Raw genomic sequence first — 23,728 nt, forward strand, 5'->3', positions numbered from 1 at the left:
CCAAATCCAGGGTCACGAAGATTTGCCTGTTTCCTCCTAAAAGGTTATAGTTTTAGCTCTGACATCGCAGTACTTGATCTGTCTGGGCCGTCTTTGTGTCTGGTGTGGGGATAAGACCCAGGTTTGTTCTTCCGTCTTCTCCGCCCGGCTGGGCTCTTAAGGGACCTTCTCCAGGACAGCCCCGGCTGCCCTTGGCTCTTCCGTTGGAATTGTAAGGAGCACCACCTAAGGTTCCTCAGGGATTCGTCTGACGAGATTTGGCATTTTTGCAAAGTTAATTCCAGACGTGAACAGGCCCACGTGCCTGTGTCCCGTCTCTTATGCCCTTGGCGGGTGTTGGAGAGTTTCAGTTGGAATCCCAAATGTGGGTTTTTTTCATTTCACTTTTTAATTGGCGATTGAAAAGCTGTTGGTTTGTAGAGGTTGGATTTCTACCCCCACAGCCTTCCTGAATCCTGCTGTGGATTTCTTGCATAGATTATCCACACCTTCCGTTAGCACAGTTAATCTACGTCAGCTCCAGGCCTCCTCCCCTGTCTCCCCCTTTCTCCTATGACTGCTGAAATCTCCAGTGAAACTGAAGGCAGAGGGAAGGGGAGTGGGCAGCGGGGCTCGTCCTGGGAAACAGGGAGCTTCTGGGGGCCTTTCTGGGTAACGGGGTGCCTCCTGGCCCACCAGAGCAGGGCCCACAAGAGAGGCTGGTTGGCCCTCGCGGAGGCCCCCTCCCGCTGCCATCCGCCCATGAGGGCCCAGGCTGCTGAAACCCTGTTTCCCCTGGAGCGCACTCCTTAACCTGCTGAGCTGGGCGGCTGGTGGCCCTGCAGCACAGCTCCCTGCTTTCCAGGGTGGACCCCATCTGGGCTGGTGGGGCGAGGGGAAGGGTACGGGGGTGGCACCGCCCCAGTCACTCCAGCTGCCCTGGGGCGGGCTCCTACCCACGCTTCAGAACCCCGCGGGTGCTGCACGATGGCGCTGCGCTGCATTTGCTTTGCTTGTCTTGAGCAGAGAGCTCTGTGCTGCATAGAGCTGGAGTGCGGGGGCGGGGGGGGGGATCACGGCCCCGCTCAGGGAGTTTGGTTAGGGGGGCCGTGCCAGGCCTGCTGGGGGGGCACAGCAGAGGGCAAACGTACCTCCCAGTCATGTGGGGAGTTCCGAGTGCCGACGAGACCCCAGCCGTGGGCCTGTGGGTGCAAGCGCCCTCTGGGTTCCTTCAGGCCACCTCCCTCTCCCGAGGCTGCATTTTCGGGTGCTATGCATCCACCCAAAGTGCTAGCGTGCATTGCACAGTGTGTCCACACCTCCCTATGATGAGCGCCTCTCCCGGCCAACGGCTGTCCCTGTACCCCCACGGCCGTGGCCCCATCCTCTGTGCCTCGGTACCCCACAGGACATGGCTCCTTGTCGTTTACTTTGGTTTTCTCCTCTGGCTTTGCTTTCTTAGTGGACGCTTCGGGTCCTTGGGGCCCCCGAGCCGCCCCGACCAGCCCCAGTGGGGGGCCCCCTGCGACATGGGGTCGCCTCTGCTTTGATTTAATCTCTAACCATGAACCACTGGGGAGGACGCTCCGGCATTTTCAAATTCGTAGTTCTCCATTTTACTGTCGCCTCCAGGGAGCACATCTGACGTGCCTCACAGGTGGCCTCCCCGCGAGCACTCCCTGTGGCAGCGCCACGTGTGCGTGGGGAGCCCCGGTGGGTAGCCTTGGGCATGCGTTGCTGCAAGCAGTGACGCCCCGGATGCGAAGGTGCTGAAGCCTCTGCCAGGACTCACTGCGGCGTCCCCTGCGCAGCTCCCGGAGCCCTGGGGCGCCTGTTGCCTCTGACGCGGCCCCGCCTTCACGGTGGGCCCCGCTGGGCTCAGGGTGCTCGCCGGGGGTGGAGCCACTGTGGGAGGTCAGCACCCGCCGGCAGGTGGGCCGGGGGATGGGCGCAGGCAGCAAAGGCTGGGACAGAGGACCCCAGGGCACCGGCACCCACAGCCACAGCGCCTTCGCCCGCGCGCGCCCCAGTGAGCCTGTGCTGCGTGTCCCCCAAGCAGCACCGCGTGGCCCCTCATTCCCACTTTTTAGGCACAGAGATGGCACGGGGCGGGCTGTGCCGGGACCCGCAGCTCCGGCTGCTCCCTCACCCGAGAATGTTCTTCAAGGAGAACCTCTTCCGGGAACCCAGCAAGGAGGGCTGGCAGCAGGGGGGCTGCTTGGGTGGGGCCCAGGGAAGGCCCTGCCCTGTGACTCAGTTTCCCCACTTCTGAGAGGCGAGTGGAGTGAGCTCATGTAGGGGCCGTCGTGCGCACTGGGGCTCAGCAGGTGAACGTCCCCCACTCTCCACTCCCCATGCTCTGCGCCCCCAGACTGAGCCCGTGAGGACCCCTCCCCATCCTCCCCAGCCCCCCCCAGGGCCTGTCAGCCTCCCCGGTCCCACCCCCTTGGGGTGCCCTAGGTGCTGACCGCCTTGCGGCCAGTGCCCCTGCCCAGGGGCCGGGGAGCCTGCACCCACCACACTGATGATAGGGTGGGCCTGGGGCCCGGGCATGGTGGGGGGCCGCTGGGGCTGGCAGGAGACCACCCTGGGCCCGTCTCACTCCCTCCCAGAGCCCTGGGCTGGAGATGTGCCCCCACCTCGGATATTCTCAGCCCTCACCTCGCAAGTAGGATGGGGGGAGGGCGTGGGAGGGGAAGCCCCCTTCCGTGGCCCCACTGAAGGGCCGCCTGCCTACCCCCAGATTTGTGATTTGCTGGGGGTGGGGCAGCATCCATTTCCCCTCCCCGTGGCGCCTGTTCACACCTGGGGAGACAGGCAGGGTGGGGGTGGGCCAGGGCACCACTGCTCGGTGGCAGGCGGCCGGGACGCCCCCCTCTGCGGTGGATCCCGGAGCCCCCGCTGCCTCGGCTCTGGGGCACAGGATGGGCTGCCCAAGAGGGACCCATGGTGCCGCCGGGAGGAGGGAGCCGGGGAACCGGGCGTGGCTGCAGGGCGCGGGTGTGGAGGGCCCGGCATGGCAGGGGGGCATTTGGGGGGACCTGGGGGGTGGCTGAGTGAGCGCCTGGGAAGCGCCTGGGGATGGCTGGCGGGTCTTCCCTGGAGCCACACCGCCCCCTGCAGGTGCCTGCGGGTTCTACCCGCAGCATAGGGCGCTGTGCTGACCTGGTCATGACAGGGGAGTTGCCACCCCGCCTGGGCCTGGCGAGGGGGACAGAGCTGTGCTGGGCGCGTGAACCCCGCAGGTACTCAGCCCTCAGACTGCCTTGGAGGGGCCCAGGGCAGCCCCCACATCCCTTCGCAGTGTCCCTGGAATCAGGACTGGGCCCAGCCCCCACCAGGAGCTCATGCCGTTTGCAGCCCTGGGGATCAGAGGGGCCCTGGGGGTCTCCACTCTCCAGCCCGGTGCCCTCCACTCATCTGCTTTCTAGGTCTATGTCTTTTCAAGGGCTTGAGTTTTTGAAACAAATACACTTTGAAAATGTATGGCTTTGGTGGGGGGCTCTGAGGGTCAGCAGGGGCTCTGGACTTCTGAACAAAAAGGAAGCCCCTAAGCCAGAGGGGCACGTCCCGAGGCAGCCAGAGCTCCCGCGCTGCAGGGCCCCACTTGGCCCCAACCCTGCGCTCCTGCCCGTGCCTGGCCTCGGGGAAGGGCTCAGGGCTCCAGGCACCGAGCTGGTGGCACCCCAGCCCTGCAAGAGTGGCCCCCACGCCCCTCATTGCCCCAGGCCCCCCATTTGGCCCCACAGTGCATCGGTGTCTGGCCTTCCCTGGAACAGCGACCCACGAGGACGCACAGCCCTGGGCAGAGTGGCCCCACGCATGGGGAAGGAGTGACGGGGTCTCCTCTCCAGGCCCTTGGACCCGGGACTGGGGCCTGAGGCCGGCCCAGCCATGGCGGGTGACACCAGGCAGCTGGGGGCCGCGGGCCGCAGGGCTCAGGCAGCTCAACCGAGGCCACGTCACCATGTGCTGCCCCCAGGAGCCCTGACCAGGCCACCTCTCCCGCGGCCCCCTCACCGGCTGCCAGCTGGGGTCACCCTTAGCCCCAGGAGGGTCCCTGCCTCACACATGCCCAGCCGCACCGCTGGGAACCCCTCACGCCTTGGACCTCCCCAGCCCCAGGCGGCGCGTTCTCTGCTCACCACGCCCCGCATCTGAGCGGAGGAGGGCCAGGCGTTGGGCGGGCGGGCGCCATGGCACCCTGAGGCCCCTTCAGCACCCGCCTCTGCCCAGAGCCCTCACTGGAGGACAGGACCCTCAGGCCCGGGAGGGTGGGGCACCTGCTGGCCATGGCCAGTGTCCCCCAGGGCCTGTCAAGGCTCTGCCCGGGTGCCTGGGATGCCCTGACCCCCAACCCCCCACTTCCTTCTCAGAGCACCCCACTCTGAGGCTGGAGGGTAGTGGCGGGGAGTGGCCCCACAGTGCTGGGGGCGTAGGACAGACCAAGAGAAGAGGAGTCACCCAGGGCGGGGTGGGGGGCACTGAACGTGGCCCTGCCCCCAAGCCCCTCCCCGCCCGCGTGAGGCCAAGGCAGCACCCCCTCTGCCTGGCGCCCCCATCGTGGGTCCATACCCCCTCCCTTCCTCCTCTGTCCTGGCCCCGCTTTGGGGATGCCGGGGCGGCCCAGGGAGAGAGGAGTGGTATGCCCTGCGCCCCACGTGAGTGTTTGCAGCCACAGGGTTGGCTGAGTGGAATATCCAAGCTCAGAGGGGGGCAAAAGGAAGGGGCAGCCGAGTTGGAGAACTGGGGTCCGAAAATGGGGCGCCCTGCGGGGGACACAGCTGCCCAGGAAGGGTTCCTCTGCAGATGGCCGTCCCTCCTGAAGAGACAAGCCAAGTGCACCTAGAGCTACACTAACCCCATTTTACAAATGAGAGTCCTGAGGCCGGAGGGGAGCGGACCCCCCACAGAGGGCTCCTGAACCCCCGCAGCCCCCGGCCTTCCCCCCCCCCATTCAGGGAGACCTCTTGACCCTTGTTGGGTGGGGACAGGCATCAAGAGTGAGGCGAGAGAGAATGCAAAGCCCGGGAGCCCCCAAGCCTGGAGAGGGGGTGGCTCCGCCACCCCCCCAGGAGCCGTGACGGTGGGGGGGCCCAGGCCCCTCCTGGGCAGCCTGGCCTCCTTCACGCAGCGTGGAGACAGGTGGTGCCTGTGCGACAAAGAACATGGGGTGCGGGGTGCCAAGCCCCCCCAGCCCCCCCCCCCAGGGGCAGCGGGCCAGCCCTGAGGTTGGACGGGAGCCACCGGGCCCCGGGCCCCTTCCACCTACCTGGGCTCTCCGCCTGGCACCTGCACTGGCACTACTTGGCCCGACACACACTCATACCTACTCACATGTGCTTACAGTCACACACTTTTCATACTTTCACACATGTTCACCACACTCACACATACTCGCACACACAGACGTGCTCGCTCTGCTCACAATCACACATTCTTACACGCTCACACAACACATGCATTCTCACACATGCTCACACAACTCACACAGATAACACTCAGTACACGTTCACAATTTCACACTCATGTACATGCTCACCACACTCATCTATGCATGCACACTCATTCACAATCATGCATGCACACAACACATTCACATACTCGTATATACTCAATCTCACACATTTACAGTCACACACAATCTCACATACATGTCACACCCTCCCACCCACTTGTTCACACACTTACACTTGCTCTCACATGCGCTTACTTGGAACCAGCTGTGGTGTGGTCTCCCCTGCCGTAGCCCCTTTCTCGCAGGCTGGGTGTGTGCAGGCCTGGCAGGGCATTGGAGCGCCTCACCTGGCACGGGGCACGGACGAGAGGGGCTGGACTGGGGGCACCGCACTTCTATGGATAGCTCCCTGGGGCTCAGGGGGCACCAAGAGAGCTCCTCATCAGTAACGAGAGGGGTGGGTGTACAGAGGGTGGGAGGGGGTGGACAGGGGACCCGGCGGAATGGCGCAAAGGTCCAGCCCTTGGAAGGCAGGGCCCCCTGGGTGGGGCTTGCCGCTGTGCCTGGCGCTGAGGCTGACCAGGACGTCTCTGGGTGTCATTCCCGGGGTGGGAACACAGACACAGGACAAGTGGGGCGTGAAGACCTGCGGGCGTGCCGAGTCCCTGTGGAGGTGTCAGTGCGTCCAGGCCAGCGGGGACTTGAGTGAGGTCGAGGGGCCTTTGGTGTCGCGATGGCACCTCACGCCCAGGGACCAGACAAGGACACTTGGGCAGAGAAGGGGAGAAGCACCCCAGCCCCAGCCCTGGAAGCCACAGCACCAGTGCGACTGAGGTTCCTGGCAGGCAGGACAGGGAAAGAGCAACACAGGTGAACTGTCTCCTCTCTGCCCGCTTGTAGCACTGATGGGGCCCGGGTGGGCTTGACAGGTCAGGTCAGACGTGCGCCAACGCCATGTCTCCAGGCCCTGCCTGAGGACCCCTGGAGAAGAGGGGTGCAGGGAGCCCCAGGCTGGCATCCAAAGCCTCCACATCTAGGCCCATTGGGCAGGCAGGGAGGACCCCGGTCCACTATCCCTCTTCCCCTGGGTGACAAGGAACAGGGGGCAGGGCCCCCAGTAGGGCCACACCCCGCAGTGCCCTGCACCCCCAGACTCGGCCTCCAAGCCTTCCGGAATCAGCAGGGAACAAAACCCCTGCCCTTGGGGCTCCCACCCGGAGGGAGACACAAGGGAAACGGCAGATGCGATCCTTGCTGGCAAGGGCAGGCGCTGGCTTTCTGTAGGGTGAGGAGGTGCGTTTCTCCCCAAAACCGAATCCAGGGGCCCAGGGAGCCAGCCCCCAGCTGAATGAGCGAGGGGCGCGCATTCCAGGCAGAGAGCCCTGCCAAGCCCCCGGCGGCCAAGGGCCCACAACCCAAGAGTGAGTGAGTGAGTCCAATCCGGTCCCTAACCCAACCCCCACCCCACTTTTTGGGCAGTCTCTGCACCCCGCCTGAGCCTCTGCCCACCGTCTGACTCCGGAAGCCCCGCACGCTGTGCTGTCACTCAGCCTCTGCCCCGCCCACCCGCCCACGGGCTGCCTCCAGGCCCCGCCCACCCGACCAAGCGCTGCCTCCAAGTCCCGCCCCTGGCGCGCTTGTGCTGTCGCTCAGGCTGCGGCCCCGCCCACCCGCCCACGCGCCCCCTCCCGGCCCCGCCCCCGCCACACTTGTGCTGTCGCTCAGGCCGCCTTTCGGGTCGCGACCAGAGGCGCCGCTGGCCACTGAGCCCGGACACTTGCCCATGGACGCTGCGCTCCTCCTCGCTCTCGGGCTGCTGGCCCAGGTAAGGCCTTGCACCCCGTGGGGAGAGCCTGCTCCCTGAGCCCTAACGTGGGGAGCCCCAGGCTTCTCCCGCCGCCTTTCGGGGGTCCTGCGAGCTGAGGGGCCCCGGGTGGGCTGCTGGGCTGCTGGGGTGGGGCGGTGCTCCCCGAGGAGGCTGCTCCGTGCCCAGGTGAATCCCAGGTGTGGGGAGGAAGGAGGTGGAGGGACTTTGATGGGATCACCCAGAACGGAGGGCCCAGCTGGAGCCCCCCAGGCTCCCACTTTAGCAGGGGCGCAGCAGGGCGTCCCTCAGCGGGGCCAGGCCTGGGAGTGTCCGAACCCTCCACACCAACCCCCCCCATGCTGGGACAGCAGGGGGCTCCCCTGAACACCCAGACACCCCCACCCCCACCTCTGCATGCCCCCACATCGTCTCGGGCCAGGACAGCTGGCCGTGCCTTTGTGTCCGCCTGGAGCCCAGCAACAGCTGCAGGGGGCAGGGTGGGGCCTGGGCCCCACAAATCTCTGCCCTCTACCCCTGGTGCTCGGCTCTCTCTGGGGTGCGGGTGGGCCTTCGGAGCCTCCAGTCTGCCCTGTGGTTGGGTCTTGGGGACCCAATGCCTTTAGAGGGCCGGGGCCGCCCGTGGTTGGAGCATCTGTGGGTTCAGAGCTGCCGACCGGACACCTCCTCCTTGGCAGCACAGTGGGTGCAGAGGGCGGGCAAGTGCCCGCGAGGCTGCGCCAGTTTGGGTCGGGCAGCACCCCCAGTGTGGGTCGGGCAGCACCCCCAGAGCTTCCCAAGGGGCCAGGCAGGCAGGCTTGGGTCTCACCCTCTGGCCACCGTCCAGGTGCCTAGCCAGCCGGCTCTGCAGAGACAGCCGCCTGCCCCTGACTGCCCACGGTTTCCACTGTGCCTGCCCTCTGCCTGGGGGCCCGCTCCTCGGCAGGGCCTGGACACCCCCACCTGCCGCCCACACACGCTGGGATCCCCTTTGGAAGGATCCGAGCCCCCAGTGCTGCCCCCCACTTGTTCTTAGGACAGCACTTCCCCATCAACCGCACCACATGCAATGTGGGGGCTGCACACTGGTGAAAGCCTCCTGTTTTGGGGTTCGGCACTGCCTTTCCATGGGACCCCAAGTGGACTTTTCTGGGAGAAGGGGAGTTAGATGCCTCTGTACTTTTCCTTCCTTCCGCCTCTCCCAGGGCTATTGCAGAATGCGCTCCCTCCCCAGACAGCTGGAGCCAGGCCCCCAGGAGTGGGGGGAGCATGTGGGGCTCTGATTAGCTCCGCTGGGAGGGGGTCTCCTGGGCCTGCCAAGTGTGTGTGACAGGACTCGGCCCCTCCCCCAACCGCTCAGCTTTCAGGCTGGTGGGCCCGAGACGGCCTGGACGTGGGGCTCCCGACCCCGCTCGGGCACCTGGGCCCTGGGCCCACCTCCCCTGGCCTGTCTGACCCTTGAGGGGGCTCCCAGCGGGTGAGCTCACCACCCTGTGCACCCGGTAGGCTGGCCCACACCCGGGACCCACAAGAAGGCGCGGGGGTAGTGGCCTCACGCTTTGTGTGGCAGCAGCGGCGTGTCCGAAGCAGGAGGGGAAAGGAAACACCAGGTCCAGTCCTGGGCCCCCAGGACACAGCACGCCCCCCAGGGCCAGCGGGAGGGACTGCCTGCTGGTTGGAGGGTCACCCAGGCAGCAGAGCAGAGCGGCCCTTGGGCCTATGCTCTGTCCAGTGTAGATCGGAGCCCTGGGAGGGGCTGGGGAGGCACAGAGCTCGCCCCCACCCGTGGGAAGCCATGTGTCTCCCAGCAAGGAGGAGGGAACTGCTGCGCCCCCACCTCTCCCTACCCCCAGCCTGCTTGGCCTCTGCCCTCTTGGCAGCCCCGAAGCCTGTGGCAGCTGGACGGGGCAGCCCCTGGGGCCAGGCCGACAGCTGGGCCTGTTCCTGGCAACCCCGCCACCTGCCGGGCTGTCCAGGAATCTGGGGGCCGGATTCCAACCCGGGGGAAGGGCTCCGCCCCAGAAGCTAGAGGGGCCCAGGCTGGGTGTCTCCTGCCCCCGCCCGGCTCAGTCTCGGCCCCACGGGGCAGTGCCTCCACCCAGGGCTTCTCAGTCGGGACCAGGCGTGAGAGTCCTTGAGCTGAACACAGGTCCCCAGGACCTCCTGAGAGCTGGCAGCAGGGCGAGGCGGAGAAGGGGCGGGACCCCAGGGCCAGTGGGTTTGGAGACCCCTGCCCGCTTCAGCGTGGCGCGGAGGGCGAACGGGTCAACCCTGGCCAGGCCCTGAGTGTGGAAGCGACGGTGCCAGGGGCCCGGAAGGCACAGGCTCGTGGCTGGAGGGTTCGCTGCCCCTGCTAGCAGTCGTCCTAGCCTCGGCCTCCTCTTCTGGGAATCGGGGTGCTTGTGAGGCACCCCTCGAGCCTGGCAGGTAGGAAGCCCTGAGGGAGGTGGGCTCAGCAGCCCCTGGGGGTTCCTTCAGCGTCCTTGGCTAGGGGCGGGGCCACAGCACGGGCTCGAGGGCAGCGGGTCTGCTGTCTGCTCCGTCCATGGATATGGCTTTGTCATGGGGGGGTGTCCTTTTCCCCCGAGGCGACTGCGGGCTGGCCTTCCACCCACTGTGGGATAGAGGGGCTGCTGAAGCTGAAAGCCGCAAGTCTGGGGGGCCTGCTGGGCGCCAGGGAGACGGCCAGCAGCTCTGCTTGGGGTGGAGGGGCCGGGTTTGGCAGCACCTGGACAGGGACAAGGGCTTGACCACGTGGGCTCTACAGAGCCAGGTCCACTCTGCTGAGCCTGGGGGTCTGGAGGGTCCTCGGTCCCCTCAGGGCTCTGGGTGACTCCTCGCGGGTCTGGCCGCCACCTTCCAGCTGTGTGGCCTTTTGCCAGTAGCCCGGCCTCTCTGAACCTTGCTGGGGAGCGGGGGAGGGGGGTGGAAAGGGTGGGGAGTAGGGGTGGGGGGGTGGGGAGGGGGGAGAGGAAGAAATGGGGGGAGGGGGGAGCATGGAAATGGTGGTGTGGGGAAGGGGGAGGGTAGGGAAAGGGAGGGAGGGGGAGTGAGGCCTGAGTGGGAAGGCGTCCCCCATGCCCCGCCACCCCAGCCCTGCCTCTTGGCTCCTGCCCGGGCTGGTGAGTCCCACTTGGCAGCAGGGCCGCCCCTGGCCTGGAGGCAGCCGGTGCCTTGGCAAGGAGCCCCTGCCCTGTCCAAGGCGGGCCCAGAGGCTACACGGCCATCTGTCACTGGGCAGGGGGCTTCCTGCGGGGGTGCGGGCCTGGGGAGCTCAGGGCCGTCACTCGTCCCATGCCTGGGGTCCTGCCAGCCAAGCGAGCACGTCAGCAGCCACAGAGGGCGGCTGCCACCGTCCCCGCATCAGCAGATGCACGAGGCCTTGCTGGGGGCCGGCCTGGGGGTGCAGCAGAGGACAATACGAACCCCTTCCCCCAGGGGGTGGGCCCCATCCTGGGACCAGGCAGTGGGGAGACGAGGGTCGCAGGTGAGGCAGAGACACGTGAGGCCACCTCTTGTCCCCCGTCGACCTGCCCCCCCCCGCCCCCAGTCCTCCAGCCCTGCCCCTCCTGGGGCACTCCTGGCTGAGAGTAAGGGGCCTGGAAGGCTGTCCCTGGACGTGGCCCCACAGGTCCGGCTCTGTCTCCTCCCGGTGCCCCCTGCACTCTGCTCCCTAGGGCCCGTGTTTCCAAGGGGGAGCCCAAGGTTCAGAGGGGTGCACTTGTCTGAGCCCAGCCTGAGCAGGGCCAGCGGGTCCCCAACTCCCGCCTGCCACCCACGGCCCCGGCCGTGCTCCGCCTGCTCGCTGCTGGGAAGGAGGGGGGTCTGATTCCTGAGTGGGTGGACACAGCTGGGCAGAAAGGCCGATGGGTTAGGGTTCAGGGTCAGGACCGTCACCCCCCCAGACTGGAGCCCCCCACCCTCGGGAACATCAGCAGGGGGCGGGGCCTGGGGCTGCCCTGCGCTCCCTGCTCCCTGCTGACCTGCATGGGTGGGGCCAAGGCTTGGGAGGGGCTGTCCCCTCTGTGGACCCCAACCCTCCTGCCTTGGGCTTGGGGTGTGGGGCAGGGACGTGGGCAAGCCTGGGGGTCCCATAGGGAGCCAGGCCCCTAGCCCCATCTCTCGTCCCCGGCCCGCTCGGCCCCCAGCCCTGACCCCCCTATCTGAGTGGCGGTTCTGCACAGGGTCCCAGCCCGGGCAGCCTCACATGCATGGGGGGCCCTGGGAAACCCCCCGCATCTCTGCGCCTCCTAAGGCAGAGGCTGAGCGGTTGCGTGGGCTGTGCGGTGCCCAGGGCGTGGGGACTCACGGGGCAGAACCAAGAAGCCGAGCCGGCGGCCCTGTGCCAGACCCACGCAGGGACCTGCCCTCTCCCCACCGCGATCGCACCTTTCACAGCCTCCGAGCTGCTGCAGGTGCTGGGCGGTGGGCGGCCCCGGGGCCCGGGGCAGTGCCGGCTGGTGAGCAGTGTGTTCTCGGGCAGCTCAAGCTGCCACGCAGGTCACCGTCCCACCCGCCAGGCTGGTGGCAGCTTGTCCCAGGGGCCCGCGGGCGCCCGCCTCGTGCTTCCCCAGGGACGCGCGTTTGGGGTTCCTGCGACTTCACAGACCGTGCGTCTGGGATGGAGGCGAGCTCAGGACGGTCCCAGGAAATCGGGGTGTTTTGGGGGGCCGGTGCCCATGCAGCCACTGCCTTGCCCGGCTGTCCCCGGGGGTCGCCATCTCCCCACGGGAGGGGGGCGTTCCGGTTCCCAGCAGAGAGCCGCGTGCGGTTGGGGAGCAGTTGGGTGGAATGCGTCGGAGAAGCCGCAGGGGCTGCCCCCCCAACCCCCGGCCCCGCTCCCAAGCCCGGGCTGCCCCCACCCCCAGGCGTCTCTCCACCTGCCCACCGCGCTCTGGGTCCCAAGTCTCCCCGGCTCTGGAACAGAACGGGGCGCAGCAGCCCCATCTCAGCCGTCCTCCTTCCGTCCCTCCGCATTGCCGGCAGGGCCCGGGGTCCAGAGAGGGAAGCAGCGCGCCCCAAGGGGCCCCATTTCCTGGAATTCAAGTGTTGGGGTGAGAATCCCACAGCCATCCACAGCTCAAAGAAAACGGCACAGGCGGGAGGGGCCCTGTGGGGAGGGGTCGTGGGGAGGGGGCCGCGGGGAGGGATCCTTGAAGAGGATGGTTGCGGGGAGAGGGCCCGTGGGGAGGGGTTCATGGGGAGAGGTGCCCGCAGGGGGGCGCGGGCCTGTACGTGCCCAGTGAAGGCCTGGGTGCTGACGGCCTCCCCCAGGTCAAGCCTCCTGCTTGCAGGACCCTGGCCGCCCCCACCTCACAGACGGCACCAGGGAAGCTGCTGGGTCCGCCCCACAGGCCCTGGGTGTGCGCAGTCCCTGCTGCTGCCCCGTCCCTCTGAAGGGCCCACGGACCCCGCCCCCCCACCATGTGGGGTGGTCCCTGGTGGGCCAGCATGCTGGGAGCTGGCAGGGGAATGTCGGGGGCCTGGCCTCTTCACCACCGTGGGCCCCCCCTCGGCAGGGTGCAGCAGTGGAACCCACTCATCTGTGACCCCCAGCCCCACTCGGCCGCCTCCATGCTGCGCAGCACCCCTGAGACTCCCTGCTGCCCCTCCCGGCCGAGCCCCACGCCCCTGGACACACAGAGCTGGAGTCGGGCGCCGAGGGTTCAGAATTCCCACCCCTGAGCCCCGGAAAGCACTGGGAGGGGCGGCTGCAGGGGCTTCCAGGGCTGTGGCAGAGGCGAGTGGAACTGGTGCCCCCCGCCCACGCCAGCCAGGTGCGACCGTGCTCTGGTTTCTCGTTGCAGGGCCTGGGCCTGTCTCGGGGAGTCCCTGGGGGTCCCAGCGCGCTGTACCCTTGGCACCGGGTGCCCGGGCGTGTGCGGAGAGCCTGGGTTATCCCCTCCATCAGCGTGTCTGAAAACTACAAGCGCATCCCGTACACCCTGGTGCAGGTGAGGGCAGGGGTGCAGGGCGGGATGTGCAGGGCCAGAGCTGAGGTGACCTCTTCGTCCCTCAAAGGTCTGCACTGAGGCTTCACCCACCCCCACCCCACCCTCACTCCTGTTCCCAAATGTCTTCTGGAAACCCTGGGCCCAGCTCCCCCCACCTCCCCCAGGGTTTTCTTGTTCTGGGCTGAAAGCAGGGCTCAGACCCTCCCCACATAGCCCTCGGGGCCACGCACCCCTGCACACCCTCTGCCCCGAGGGTGTTCCCCCGTGGGCATGCTCCTGTGGCACACTCTCCTTCCGTACACGCTCCCCTCTCCCTGTGCACATGCTCTGCCCTGTGCACACACTCCCCTGTGCAAACACTCCCCTGTGCACACACTCCCTTTCCCTGTGCACACTCTCCCCCTGTGCACACATTCCTCCTCCCCTGTGCACACCCTCCCTGTGCACATACTCCCCCTCCCCGTGCACACTCTCCCCCTGTGCACACATTCCTCCTCCCCTGTGCACACCCTCCCTGTGCACACTCTCCCCTTCCCTGTGCACACCCTCCCCTGTGCACATACTCCCCCTCCCCGTGCACACGCTCTCTGCTCCCCCCTGCACACGCTCCCCCTGTGCACACATTCCTCCTCCTCTGTGCACACCCTCCCCGTGCACACGCTGTCTGCTCCCCCATGCACACTCTCCCCCTGTGCACACATTCCTCCTCCCCTGTGCACACCCTCCCCTGTGCACATACTCCCCCTCCCCGTGCACACGCTCTCTGCTCCCCCATGCACACACTCCCCCATGGACCCACAGATTCGGGTCCACCCAGGCTGTGTCCTGGGGGAGGCTTCAGGAACCCCCATGCCACCACTACTCTGGATTGGGGGTTGAGGCTCCCTCACCCCTAGGCCTGGGGTGCCTGCATCTCCCCTGCCCTCAGCACAGAGGGGCCCCCACCCTCCCCTTGCCCGTCTCCCCGAGCAGATCAAGTCCGACAAGCAGCAGCTGGGCAGCATCATCTATAGCATCCAGGGCCCCGGCGTGGACGAGGAGCCCCGGGGCGTCTTCTCCATCGACAAGTTCTCCGGGAAGGTCTTCCTCAACGCCATGCTGGACCGCGAGAAGACGGATCGTTTCAGGGTGGGCCGCGTGGGGAGCCCGGGTCTGGTCCCAGGTCCCGCCTCATCCCTGAAGGGGCCAAGAGCTGGGACCCGCCAAGCCCTTGGCTTTTGGGAATGCTGCTCCTGTGGCATGGCCCCCGGGCCCCCTGGAGGGGAGCTCAGGCCCCAGGAGATGGTGCCCCAGGGATTCCAGGGAGTTGGGTAGAGCCACAAGCAACTGCCCTTTGATTCTCAGGGGTGGGACTGGCCCCAGGGAGGTGCTCATGAGACCTGCCCCTGGGAGCTCGGGATTCTGGGGACCAAGGTGAGCTCTAGAGGGCGGAGGCCGGGAGGGGTGCCTGCTGGGGGGCAGAACCCCCACACCGTCCTGCAGATGGCGGCCTGCCCCGGGCTGGGGAGAGGGGACTGCTCCCTGCTCTTTTCTGGGAGGCATAACGCCTTTTTATGTGCCCTGAATCTTTCTTCAGACTTTGAGAGAGCTCCTGATATTACACAGAGAACATGGGATTATTTTCTTTTTCCTGGATATTCTATCATGCCCATTCTCCAAAAGAATAGAAGGCAGTTTAATTTAAATGTTCACATATGCAGGAAAATTTAAAATAAACTTCAAGTGGAACCAAAACCATGTAGAGAAAGTGAGAGAGGCAGGACATGAGTGAATCACTTCAGTCCAGCACCAAATGAGTTTCCTGGTGGCCAAGGCAAGCAGGGAAGCAGACAGTTTCCTTGCTAAGAGAAAGCAGGCTCTTCTTCAGAGGAAGTGCCCGCATGCTGGGACACAGGCCCCCACGCAGGGTCGTTTCACACCTAAGCTGGCAGTGCCGCGCTGGGGGCAAAGCTTGCCCTTGCTGCTCTTTCACATGACCCTGATGGGGCCACCCAAACATGGGACCCTGTGCCAGCCCTTGCTTCTTGCTGACCAGCTAAGGGCCTTCGCCCTAGACCTGGGAGGATCCACTCTGGAGGACCCTACGGACCTGGAGATTGTCGTTGTGGATCAGAACGACAACCGGCCCGTCTTCCGGGAGGAGGTGTTCACCGGCCACGTGCTGGAGGGCGCCGCCCCAGGTGAGAAGGGGGAGGCACCCAGGTGAGAAGGGAGGGCCCCGACCCAGGAGGCATCCAAGTGAGAAGGGGGAAGTGCTGTCCCAGGTGAGGTTGGAGCCCTGAGGCCCCCCGCCAGGGAGAGGGTGCCCTCTGCTAAGGGGCTCTGGGTAGGTCAGAAGTTCAGGGTCTCCCTTGGGTGGGAATTTCAGAGGTTCTTCACAAAGCTAACCCTAAGTAGAGTCATCAAGACGGAGAGAATTTCCACAAGTCAGGCCACTTTCCAGGTCGAATTACATTTCAAACCTGAAATACAAGGGGAGGGTTGGTGGACGCAGTGCTCGGGCTGCTTTGTAACAGGGCATCTGGACTGCAGACAGGTCACAGCGCCCCTGGCAGAGAACCCCTAGGCCCCCCAGGGCTGCTCCTTCCCGCCTCCTGGTCCAGGCAGGGCTGCCCCCGACATGCTCCGGGCAGCGGAAGGCTGAAAATGCCCTTTGCTATTCGTGCTGATGCCATCTCATCTTTCCTTCTGCTTGTTTTTTCCAGACAAAATGGCAGTTCCTTATCTTTTCATTTAACTTTTTAAAAGAAAACAATTAGTTATTTACACATAATTTCAGAGTTATGGAAAGATTACAGGGAATTCCTAGGAGCACTTCAAAGACATTTCCTTAATGTTCCTCACGTTTGCTTTAACCATTTTTCTTGTCCCCAACTCCTTTTCCTTCCCTCCCTCCCCGTCTCTCTTTTTCCCTGAACTTCCAGTGCCGCCATGAGCTGCCTTTCTATTTCCTTCTATCCCAGCCATGCACGATGGTGAAAGTCAGGGGTTTACCATCAGCACATGCGCCTAGCCCTAACCCTAACCCTAACCCTAGCCCTAACCCCAACCCCAACACTAACCCCAACCTCAACCCTCACCCCTCACCCCTAACCCAACCCCAACCCTAAACCCTACCCTAACCTTTATACCAACCTTATACCCAACCGCAACCCTAAACCTAACCCTAACCCTAACCCCAACCACAACCCTAACCCCAACCCTAACCCCAAACCTAACCCCAACCCTAACCCTAACCCCAACACCACACCAACCCTAAACCCCACCTTAACCTTTATACCAACCTAATACCCAACCGCAACCCTAAACCAAACCCTAACCCCAACCCCAACACCAACCCTAACCCTCCCAATCTGCCACCTTCTGCAGAGCGCCCCCGCAGCCCCATGCACCTATTTTTAGCAAAAGCGGTGCTGGCTCCTCGCTGCCTGCAGTGTGCGGCCTCTTCCGCCTTCTTTAATGGGTCTGTTTTCCCAGCCCCGGCCCCCCATCCCTGTCCCCTGTCCCCGTCCTCCTGGCCGTGCCCCCCAACCCTGCGCGGGCTCTGTTGACTGGTGGGCCTCGGGCTGTTGCGATTTGGCTCTGTGTCCCTCTGTCCCCGGCTTGCTTCTCTTCAGCAGCCGCCGAGCAGTGGGACCGCGTCTGCCCGACTGGCGCGGGCCGCCAGCCCAGGTGGGGACGCCTGGCCCAGGGCCCCCTGCTGGGAGCTGTGCGGCTCGGGGGATCCCCACCCCGTGCTCCGGCTCGGCCTTCACCCCAGCAGCTCCTACTCCTGGACCCTGCTGGCAGCGCCCGTGTGCACGGGGTCCGCCTGGCTGGCGGTGGGGGGCTGCTTCTCTCGCATGTGCTCAGGGCCGGGCCCCCCCCCAACGTGCCCCCAGCACCTGCCTCATCCTGGGCAAGGAGGCTGCTGTGCTGGGAGGAGTGCCCTGCGCCCCCAGCTGCGTGCTTCCCGCGCCCCTGCTGGTTTAGTGTCTCCTCACACCTCAGGCAGGTGGGTGGGGGGTGGTGGCGGCCCTGCGCCTCAGGTGAGGACAGCTGCAGGGGGCCTGGCTGTGATCCCCTCTCCTGCGAGCTGGCCCGGAGCTGCCCGGGTCTCGGGTGGCACATGCCATACGGCTGGGGTGGGAGTTGGGGGTCTGGGGGCCTGCTCTGCTCAGCCCCTCGGCCATCTCCCAGGGGTCCCCCTTTTGAAGGACTTGGGGCCACGCAGGTGGAAGGAGCCACCAGCCTCACCCACGTGGCCAGAGCCAGGCCAAGGCCCGCGCGTCTTGGGGAGAGGTGCCCTGAGGCCACGGGTGCACCCAGCACCGGCCACTGCCAGCAGGATGGGCCCCCAGGCCCCACGACCCCCCGAACCTGGGCACGACGCCTCCCACCCCCACGCAACCCCTGCTCCTCTCAGGTACCTTCGTGACCCGGGCTGAGGCCACGGACGCCGACGACCCTGAAACGGACAACGCGGCGCTGCGGTACTCCATTGTGGCGCAGGGGGGCCCTGAGCTCTTCAGCATCGACGAGCTCACAGGCGAGATCCGCACCGTGCAAGTGGGGCTGGACCGCGAGGTGAGCCCCTGCGACCGGCCACGCAGCCCGCCTGCCCGCCTGTGGACGCGGCCCTCCAGGCGCCTCTCCCGTGTGTGCCTCTGTCCAGAGTACCCCCAGGGCCCCCGGCCCCAGTTTGGCCTCGTCTTAACTGGATGATGTCTGCAAAGACCCTCTTTCCAAACAAGGCCACCCCCACGGCACCTGGGGTGAGGACGTGGACCTGTCTTTTGGGGGGACACTGTCCACCCCACCTGCTGTTGGAGGGAGCCCCCCAAGATGCTGCGAATGCCCAGCCCAGTCAGGGTCTGACCCAGCCGTGTGCTGCCCTCAGTGGGGACAGTGACCAGGGGAAGAGCCCAAGTCCTAGGGGAGTGTGTCTTCCTGTCCGCCTGCTGAGCACATGACAGGGCCCCTCCCTCCCTGCGTGGCACGCTCCGGAGTGACTAATTTCTGTCTGCCCGTCCGTCTGTCCATTCTTTGTGCGTCTCTACCTCCTATTGAGACGCCTACTGCCCCTGCTGCCTGAAGATTCCTTTTGGGAAACCCTCCTGAGACCTGGCCCAGCCTCAGTTTACCCACAGCTGCCTGGCATGGAGCTGTCTGGTCACTTGCTGTCTGTGTAGGCCTTGTCCATTTCTTTGGCCTCTGCCACAAAATCATGGTCCCCATGGGCAGGGACCAGTGTGTCAGTGCTGGCCTGGCTCCACCCACATCCACGGTCCTACCCAGCACGGCCCCTGGGCTCCGAGCCGGCAGCTGACAGCGTGTCATTGCCCGGCCCCTGCCTGGACACAGGGCGGGGTGCTCAGACTTGGGGGCCTCAGGACGCTTGCAGGGCTGCCCTGGAGAGACTGACCCCCCCCATCCTGAAGGGCCCCCAGCGCCCTCTCACGCCACTGCCCGTCCCCCAGGTGGTCGCCGTTTACAACCTGACCCTGCAGGTGGCTGACATGTCTGGGGACGGCCTCACTGCCACGGCCTTTGCCCTCATCACCCTTGATGACATCAATGACCACGCTCCCGAGTTCACCAGGGACGAGGTGACCCCCAGGGCTGCTCCGCGGGAGGTGCAGAGTCCCAGTGCGGCGCCAAAGTGGAGAGGCTGGAGGGGCACCTGGGAGCCCGGGGGCCGGGAGCAGGGGCTGGTCTTCCCCAGGCCCCTGCTGTGGGGTTGGGTGCCCTGCTCCCCGGGAGCATCTGCGTACATAGTGGCTCATGGGGCTGCCTGGGGGCATGGAGAAGGTGAGGGAGCAGTTAGGGCGTCTTCCCCGTAGTGTGGGGGTGCAGAGGGGAACTGGGAGAAGGGGGTCTGGACCGAGGTGAGTGACCCCTGGCACCCAGGCTGTGGGAGGCCCCCGCTCCGTAATCCTGCAGGTAACCGGGGTGCCTTCCTCAGTTTTTCTTGGAGGCAGTGGAGGCTGTGAGTGGCGTGGACGTGGGCCGGCTCGAGGTGCAGGACGCGGACCTGCCAGGCTCCCCCAACTGGGTGGCCAGCTTCTCCATCCTGGAGGGTGACCCCGACGGCCACTTCTCCATCCGCACAGACCCTGGGACCAATGCGGGCATCCTGTCTGTGGCAAAGGTGGGGGCACACACACACACCCATCGTGTGTGGTGTGGAGGGCAGGGGGCAGCAGGGACCCGCATTTCTGAGTGGCTAGCACTGACCCGAGGAAAGGACTCAGGGGTGCAGACTCTGAATGTGTCCTCAGGAGGGGGGGAAAGTGCAGCCCCAGGACCTGCTCCCCACCCCCGTTCTGCGTGTGTTGCCAGGTGGAATCGACATAGGCGGGCCATGCGGTGCACCTCTGCAGGCAGGGCTCGGCCCGAGGCACAGCCAGGGGTGGCTGTGTGTGCATGTGTACACACACGCACAGACACACATGGACACATAAGTACACACACATAAAGGGATCTGCTGTGGGAAATGGGGCTGGCGATGGCGGGGGCGGGGGCAAGGCGCAGCTGGGGCGTGGGCTGGGCTCTACCTGTGAGCTGGTGACTGCTCAGAGCCACAGCCGCGTGCCCACGGAGCTGACCTCGTGGCACCCAGCAGACTTGGTTGGGGCGGTGGCTCCCTGTCCTATTATTTTACCTTTGTACACACTTTCTATTTTTCAAGGTTAGAAGGGGAAAGAGAGAGCGCAGAGCTCTCAGCACAAGTCCAGGATTTGGGCCTGCCCCAGGGTGGGGTGGGTGCCCGCCTGCCAGGCGGACGCCATCAGCCCTGCCCCTCCCATAGCCCCTGGACCACGAGAGCTGCGCGCTCCACCAGCTCCGCGTGGCAGTGCAGAACGAGGCTCCACTGCATGCAGCTGCCCCGAAACCCAGACGGGGCCAGGCCACGGTCAGTGTGCGGGTGCAGGACACCAATGAGGCTCCCGAGTTCCTGGAGAACCCGCTTCGGACCAGCCTGGCTGAGGGGGCGGCCCCAGGGACCCACGTGGCCATCTTCTCTGCCCGAGACCCCGACACCCAACAGCTGCAGAGGCTCAGGTGGGGGTACCTGCCTTCGTTGGGATGAGGCGGTAGGGGTGGCGCAGACAGCCTCACCCCGCCTTCCCGGCCAGGCCCTGGGCCCAGGTGCCTGGGCGATGGGGGGCATGTGGAGTGCCCTGGAGCCCCGGACCAGGACGGGCTCCGTCCACAGGGGCTGCCTTGGCCAGTCAGTTCCCACCAACCGGACTGTCTGAGCTGCGTGAGCACCCATCTGGGTGTCCTGGCCGCCCCCCCCACCTCCCCAGGGTGCCAGCGCTAGCTGAGGGCAGAGGGGGCCAGCCTAGGGGACTGTGGAAGACCCCTGGGGGGTGACTCAGGGCCGTCCCCGACTCTCCCCCACCCCCAGCTACTCCAAGGACTACGACCCCGAGGACTGGCTGCAGGTGGACGGAGCCACCGGCCGGATCCAGACGCGGCGCGCGCTCAGCCCCGCCTCGCCCTTCCTCAAGAGCGGCTGGTATCGGGCCATCATCCTGGCCAGCGACGACGGTGAGTGGCCGCGCGGGCGGGGCGCCGCCAGGGCACCCCCTCAGGGTGGGGGCACGCCGAGCCCAGCCGGTGCCCCCGCCCGCAGCCTCCCCGCCGCGCACGGCCACCGGCACCCTGTCCATCGAGATCCTGGAGGTGAACGACCACGCGCCCGTGCTGAACCCGCCAGCCGGCAGCCTGTGCGGCGACCCCGGCCGCGGCCCCGGCCTCCTGCTGGGGGCCACGGACGAGGACCTGCCCCCGCACGCGGCCCCCTTCCACTTCCAGCTGAGCCCCGGGGTCCCCGAGCTCGCCCGCAACTGGAGCGTCACTCAGGTTAACGGTGAGACCCGGGATCCGGGGGCCCGCCCGAGGGGGCAGCGCGGGGCGCATCGTCCGCTGACGGCGCCCCCCGCCCCTGCAGCGAGCCACGCGCGGCTACGGCCGCGGTTCCGGGTCGCCGAGGGGCTGCACCGCCTCAGCCTGCTGCTCCGGGACTCGGGACAGCCGCCTCGGCAGCGCGAGCAGCTCCTGAACGTGACCGTGTGCCGCTGCGCCCAGGACGGCGCCTGCTTGCCCGCCAACGCCGCGCGCCGGGCCGCGGGCGCCGGCCTCAGCCTCGGGGCCCTGCTCGTCGCGCTGGCCAGCGCCGCCCTGCTGCTGCGTGAGCCCCGCCCCGCCCACCCCTCCCCCCTCCCCCGGCCCCGCCCACCCCTCCAGGCCCCGCCCACCCCCTCCTCCTCCCGGCCCCGCCCCCACCCGCCGGCCCCAGCCTCCCGCCTCCTCCCCGCTCAGTGCTCCTTCTCCTGGCTGCCCTCCTTGGGAGGTTCCGCCGGCGGCCTCTGGACAAGACCCTGCTGCACGGGCCACTGGACGACCCACGGGACAACGTTCTCGACTACCACGAGCAGGGGGGCGGGGAGGAGGACCAGGTGAGGGGCGGAATGGCGTGGGTGCTGAGTCTGAGGGGCTGCCTCCAGCTGGCCAGGAGCCCCGGGCCAGTCCTTTCCTGGTCCCCATCGGGCTGCCCAGAGACTTAGCATGGGGCCCCCGCTTGTGGTCCAGGGTCTGCTCCCCTCGCTCCCCGCAGGATGCCTACGACATAAACCAGCTGCGCCACCCGATAGGGCTGAGGGCCCCAGGTGTCCCTCTGGGGCGGCCACCCCTGCGCTGTGACGCCCCGTTCAGCCACAGGCCCCCCCAGCCACCCCGGGGGCTGCCCAGCAGCCCCACTGACATCGCCGACTTCATCCGTGAGGTAGGTGCTCCTGGGAGCCGTCTGCACACTCACACAGTGCACTCAGATATCGACATGCACACTCACACATGCCTACACACTGACATATGCTCCTGAGAGTCCCCTGTGTGCCTGGCCAGGGAACAAATTCCTACACCATGTCGGTCAGAAGGGAAGGGGGGATGCAGGGGCAGGGCAGAGTGTGGCCTTGGACAGCCCCTGAGGATGTGAGGGCTCCAGAGCAGCAGCCAGCCAGACTGGCAGGGGAGAGCAGAGCAGGGCTGCCCTCTGCCGGGCACTGATGGAGGGGACGGATTGTCATAGTTGGGTGTGGCATGGGCAGCCAGACACCCAGGGCAGGCCTGGTCTGGGACCCGGTGTCAGCCCTAGCCTCCCGCCTCTACCTTGGAGGCCCGGCAAGGAGTAGATGCGCCTGGGTGGCCATGCCATCCTGGTGCTGGGTGCCACCCGAACGCCCAGGGCTGTTTTGAGGTCCTCACTCTCCGTCAGCAGGAGCCCGGCATCTGGGTGGCTCCTCTGGGCACCACGAGGCTGACTCCCTGCCCCTGGCCGGGAGATGGCCCAAACAACGTGGGAAACCAAATGCTGGGGGCAGGGGGCTGCCCACTGGCCACCTCTCCCTGCGAGGGGCAAGCAGGGGTGCAGGCCCTGGGACCAGCCAGGAGGCTGGAGAGATGCAGGGGCGGGGCGGGGGCAGGTTTTCCAGCTGGAGTGGGCATGGGGCTGAGCTCAGTCCCGTCTCACGGCGAGGCACCAAGGGGCTGGGGAGGAAGAAGAGCTGCCCGAGCGAATCTGAGTCCCGAGTGGGCACTCCTGATGGTGATGCAGTACCCCGCGATCTGGCCACCCCTTGATGCCCCATTGGGCAGCGCCCGTGCCCCTGGCTGACCTGGAGAAAGGGCCCTGCCACCTGGCCTAAGTGGCTGCAGTGTAGGAGGATGGCGCAGGGCCAGCCAGGGCCTGAGCTCTCCGGGGCCTCTCCACAGGGCCTAGAGGCTGCAGATGGTGACCCCAGCGTCCCCCCCTACGACACAGCCCTCATCTATGACTACGAAGGGGACGGCTCTGTGGCGGGGACGCTGAGCTCCATCCTGTCCAGCCTGGGTGATGAAGACCAGGGCTACGACTACCTCCGGGACTGGGGTCCCCGCTTCACTAGGCTGGCGGACATGTATGGCCATTCGTGACAGGCCAGGGGACAGACGCTGGCCACAGTCCTCCCAGGCCAGGGGAGGCAGGAGGCTGCCTCCTGTGGGCACCTGAACCCAAAGCTGAAGGCCCGGGAGCACTGTCCCCCTGAACCAGGGTCACATGTGACTGTGGGGGACCCTGGCTAGGGCTGGACCAGGTTCCAGTGTTAGAACCAGAAACGTGGGCACAGGGCAGCCAGCGTGGGATCGCAGCACCTCCAGGGCCGGGCAGCCCCACTCCCAGCTGCCCCGCTGGGGGCATGGTCCCCCACTGTCCCCTTTGCTCACAGCCCCCGTCTGCCTCTGAAAGGAAGCCGCCTTTTTGCCAAATTTGAATAAAAAACCTGGTATTCTCTATGAGGTGGACCCTGGCCTCCAGCGCCCCAATGCCCCCAAGCGGGATTTCCAGGGATCAGCCTGGAGGGGAGCTCCCAGCCTCACACCACCCCAAGGTGCCCCAACTCAGGGAACGGCGCCAAGGTCAGGTCGTGAGCCGGGGGAGTGTGGGGGGCTCAGCGCGGGGGGGGGGGGGGGCTGTGGCCACAGCGGAGGAAGGAGCAGGGAGAGCCC

At 66.4% G+C, this 23,728-nt stretch overlaps 1 protein-coding gene across 1 annotated transcript; it reads left to right on the plus strand.

The window, feature by feature from the left end:
- Window positions 1–7,162: 7,162 nt before the first annotated feature.
- CDH15 (cadherin 15) lies at window positions 7,163–23,618 on the plus strand. Its single transcript, XM_077133291.1, has 14 exons — window positions 7,163–7,262; window positions 13,049–13,195; window positions 14,168–14,323; window positions 15,231–15,375; window positions 17,601–17,761; window positions 18,655–18,783; window positions 19,140–19,325; window positions 19,986–20,239; window positions 20,589–20,731; window positions 20,817–21,053; window positions 21,135–21,374; window positions 21,506–21,642; window positions 21,801–21,968; window positions 22,955–23,618. Exons 1-14 carry the CDS (start codon window positions 7,221–7,223, stop codon window positions 23,153–23,155), a joined length of 2,346 nt encoding a protein of 781 aa, XP_076989406.1. The 5' UTR covers window positions 7,163–7,220; the 3' UTR covers window positions 23,156–23,618.
- The last annotated feature ends 110 nt before the right edge of the window (window positions 23,619–23,728 follow it).

The sequence above is a fragment of the Tamandua tetradactyla genome, chromosome 16, assembly GCF_023851605.1.
Source record: "Tamandua tetradactyla isolate mTamTet1 chromosome 16, mTamTet1.pri, whole genome shotgun sequence".
Lineage (NCBI taxonomy): Eukaryota > Metazoa > Chordata > Mammalia > Pilosa > Myrmecophagidae > Tamandua > Tamandua tetradactyla.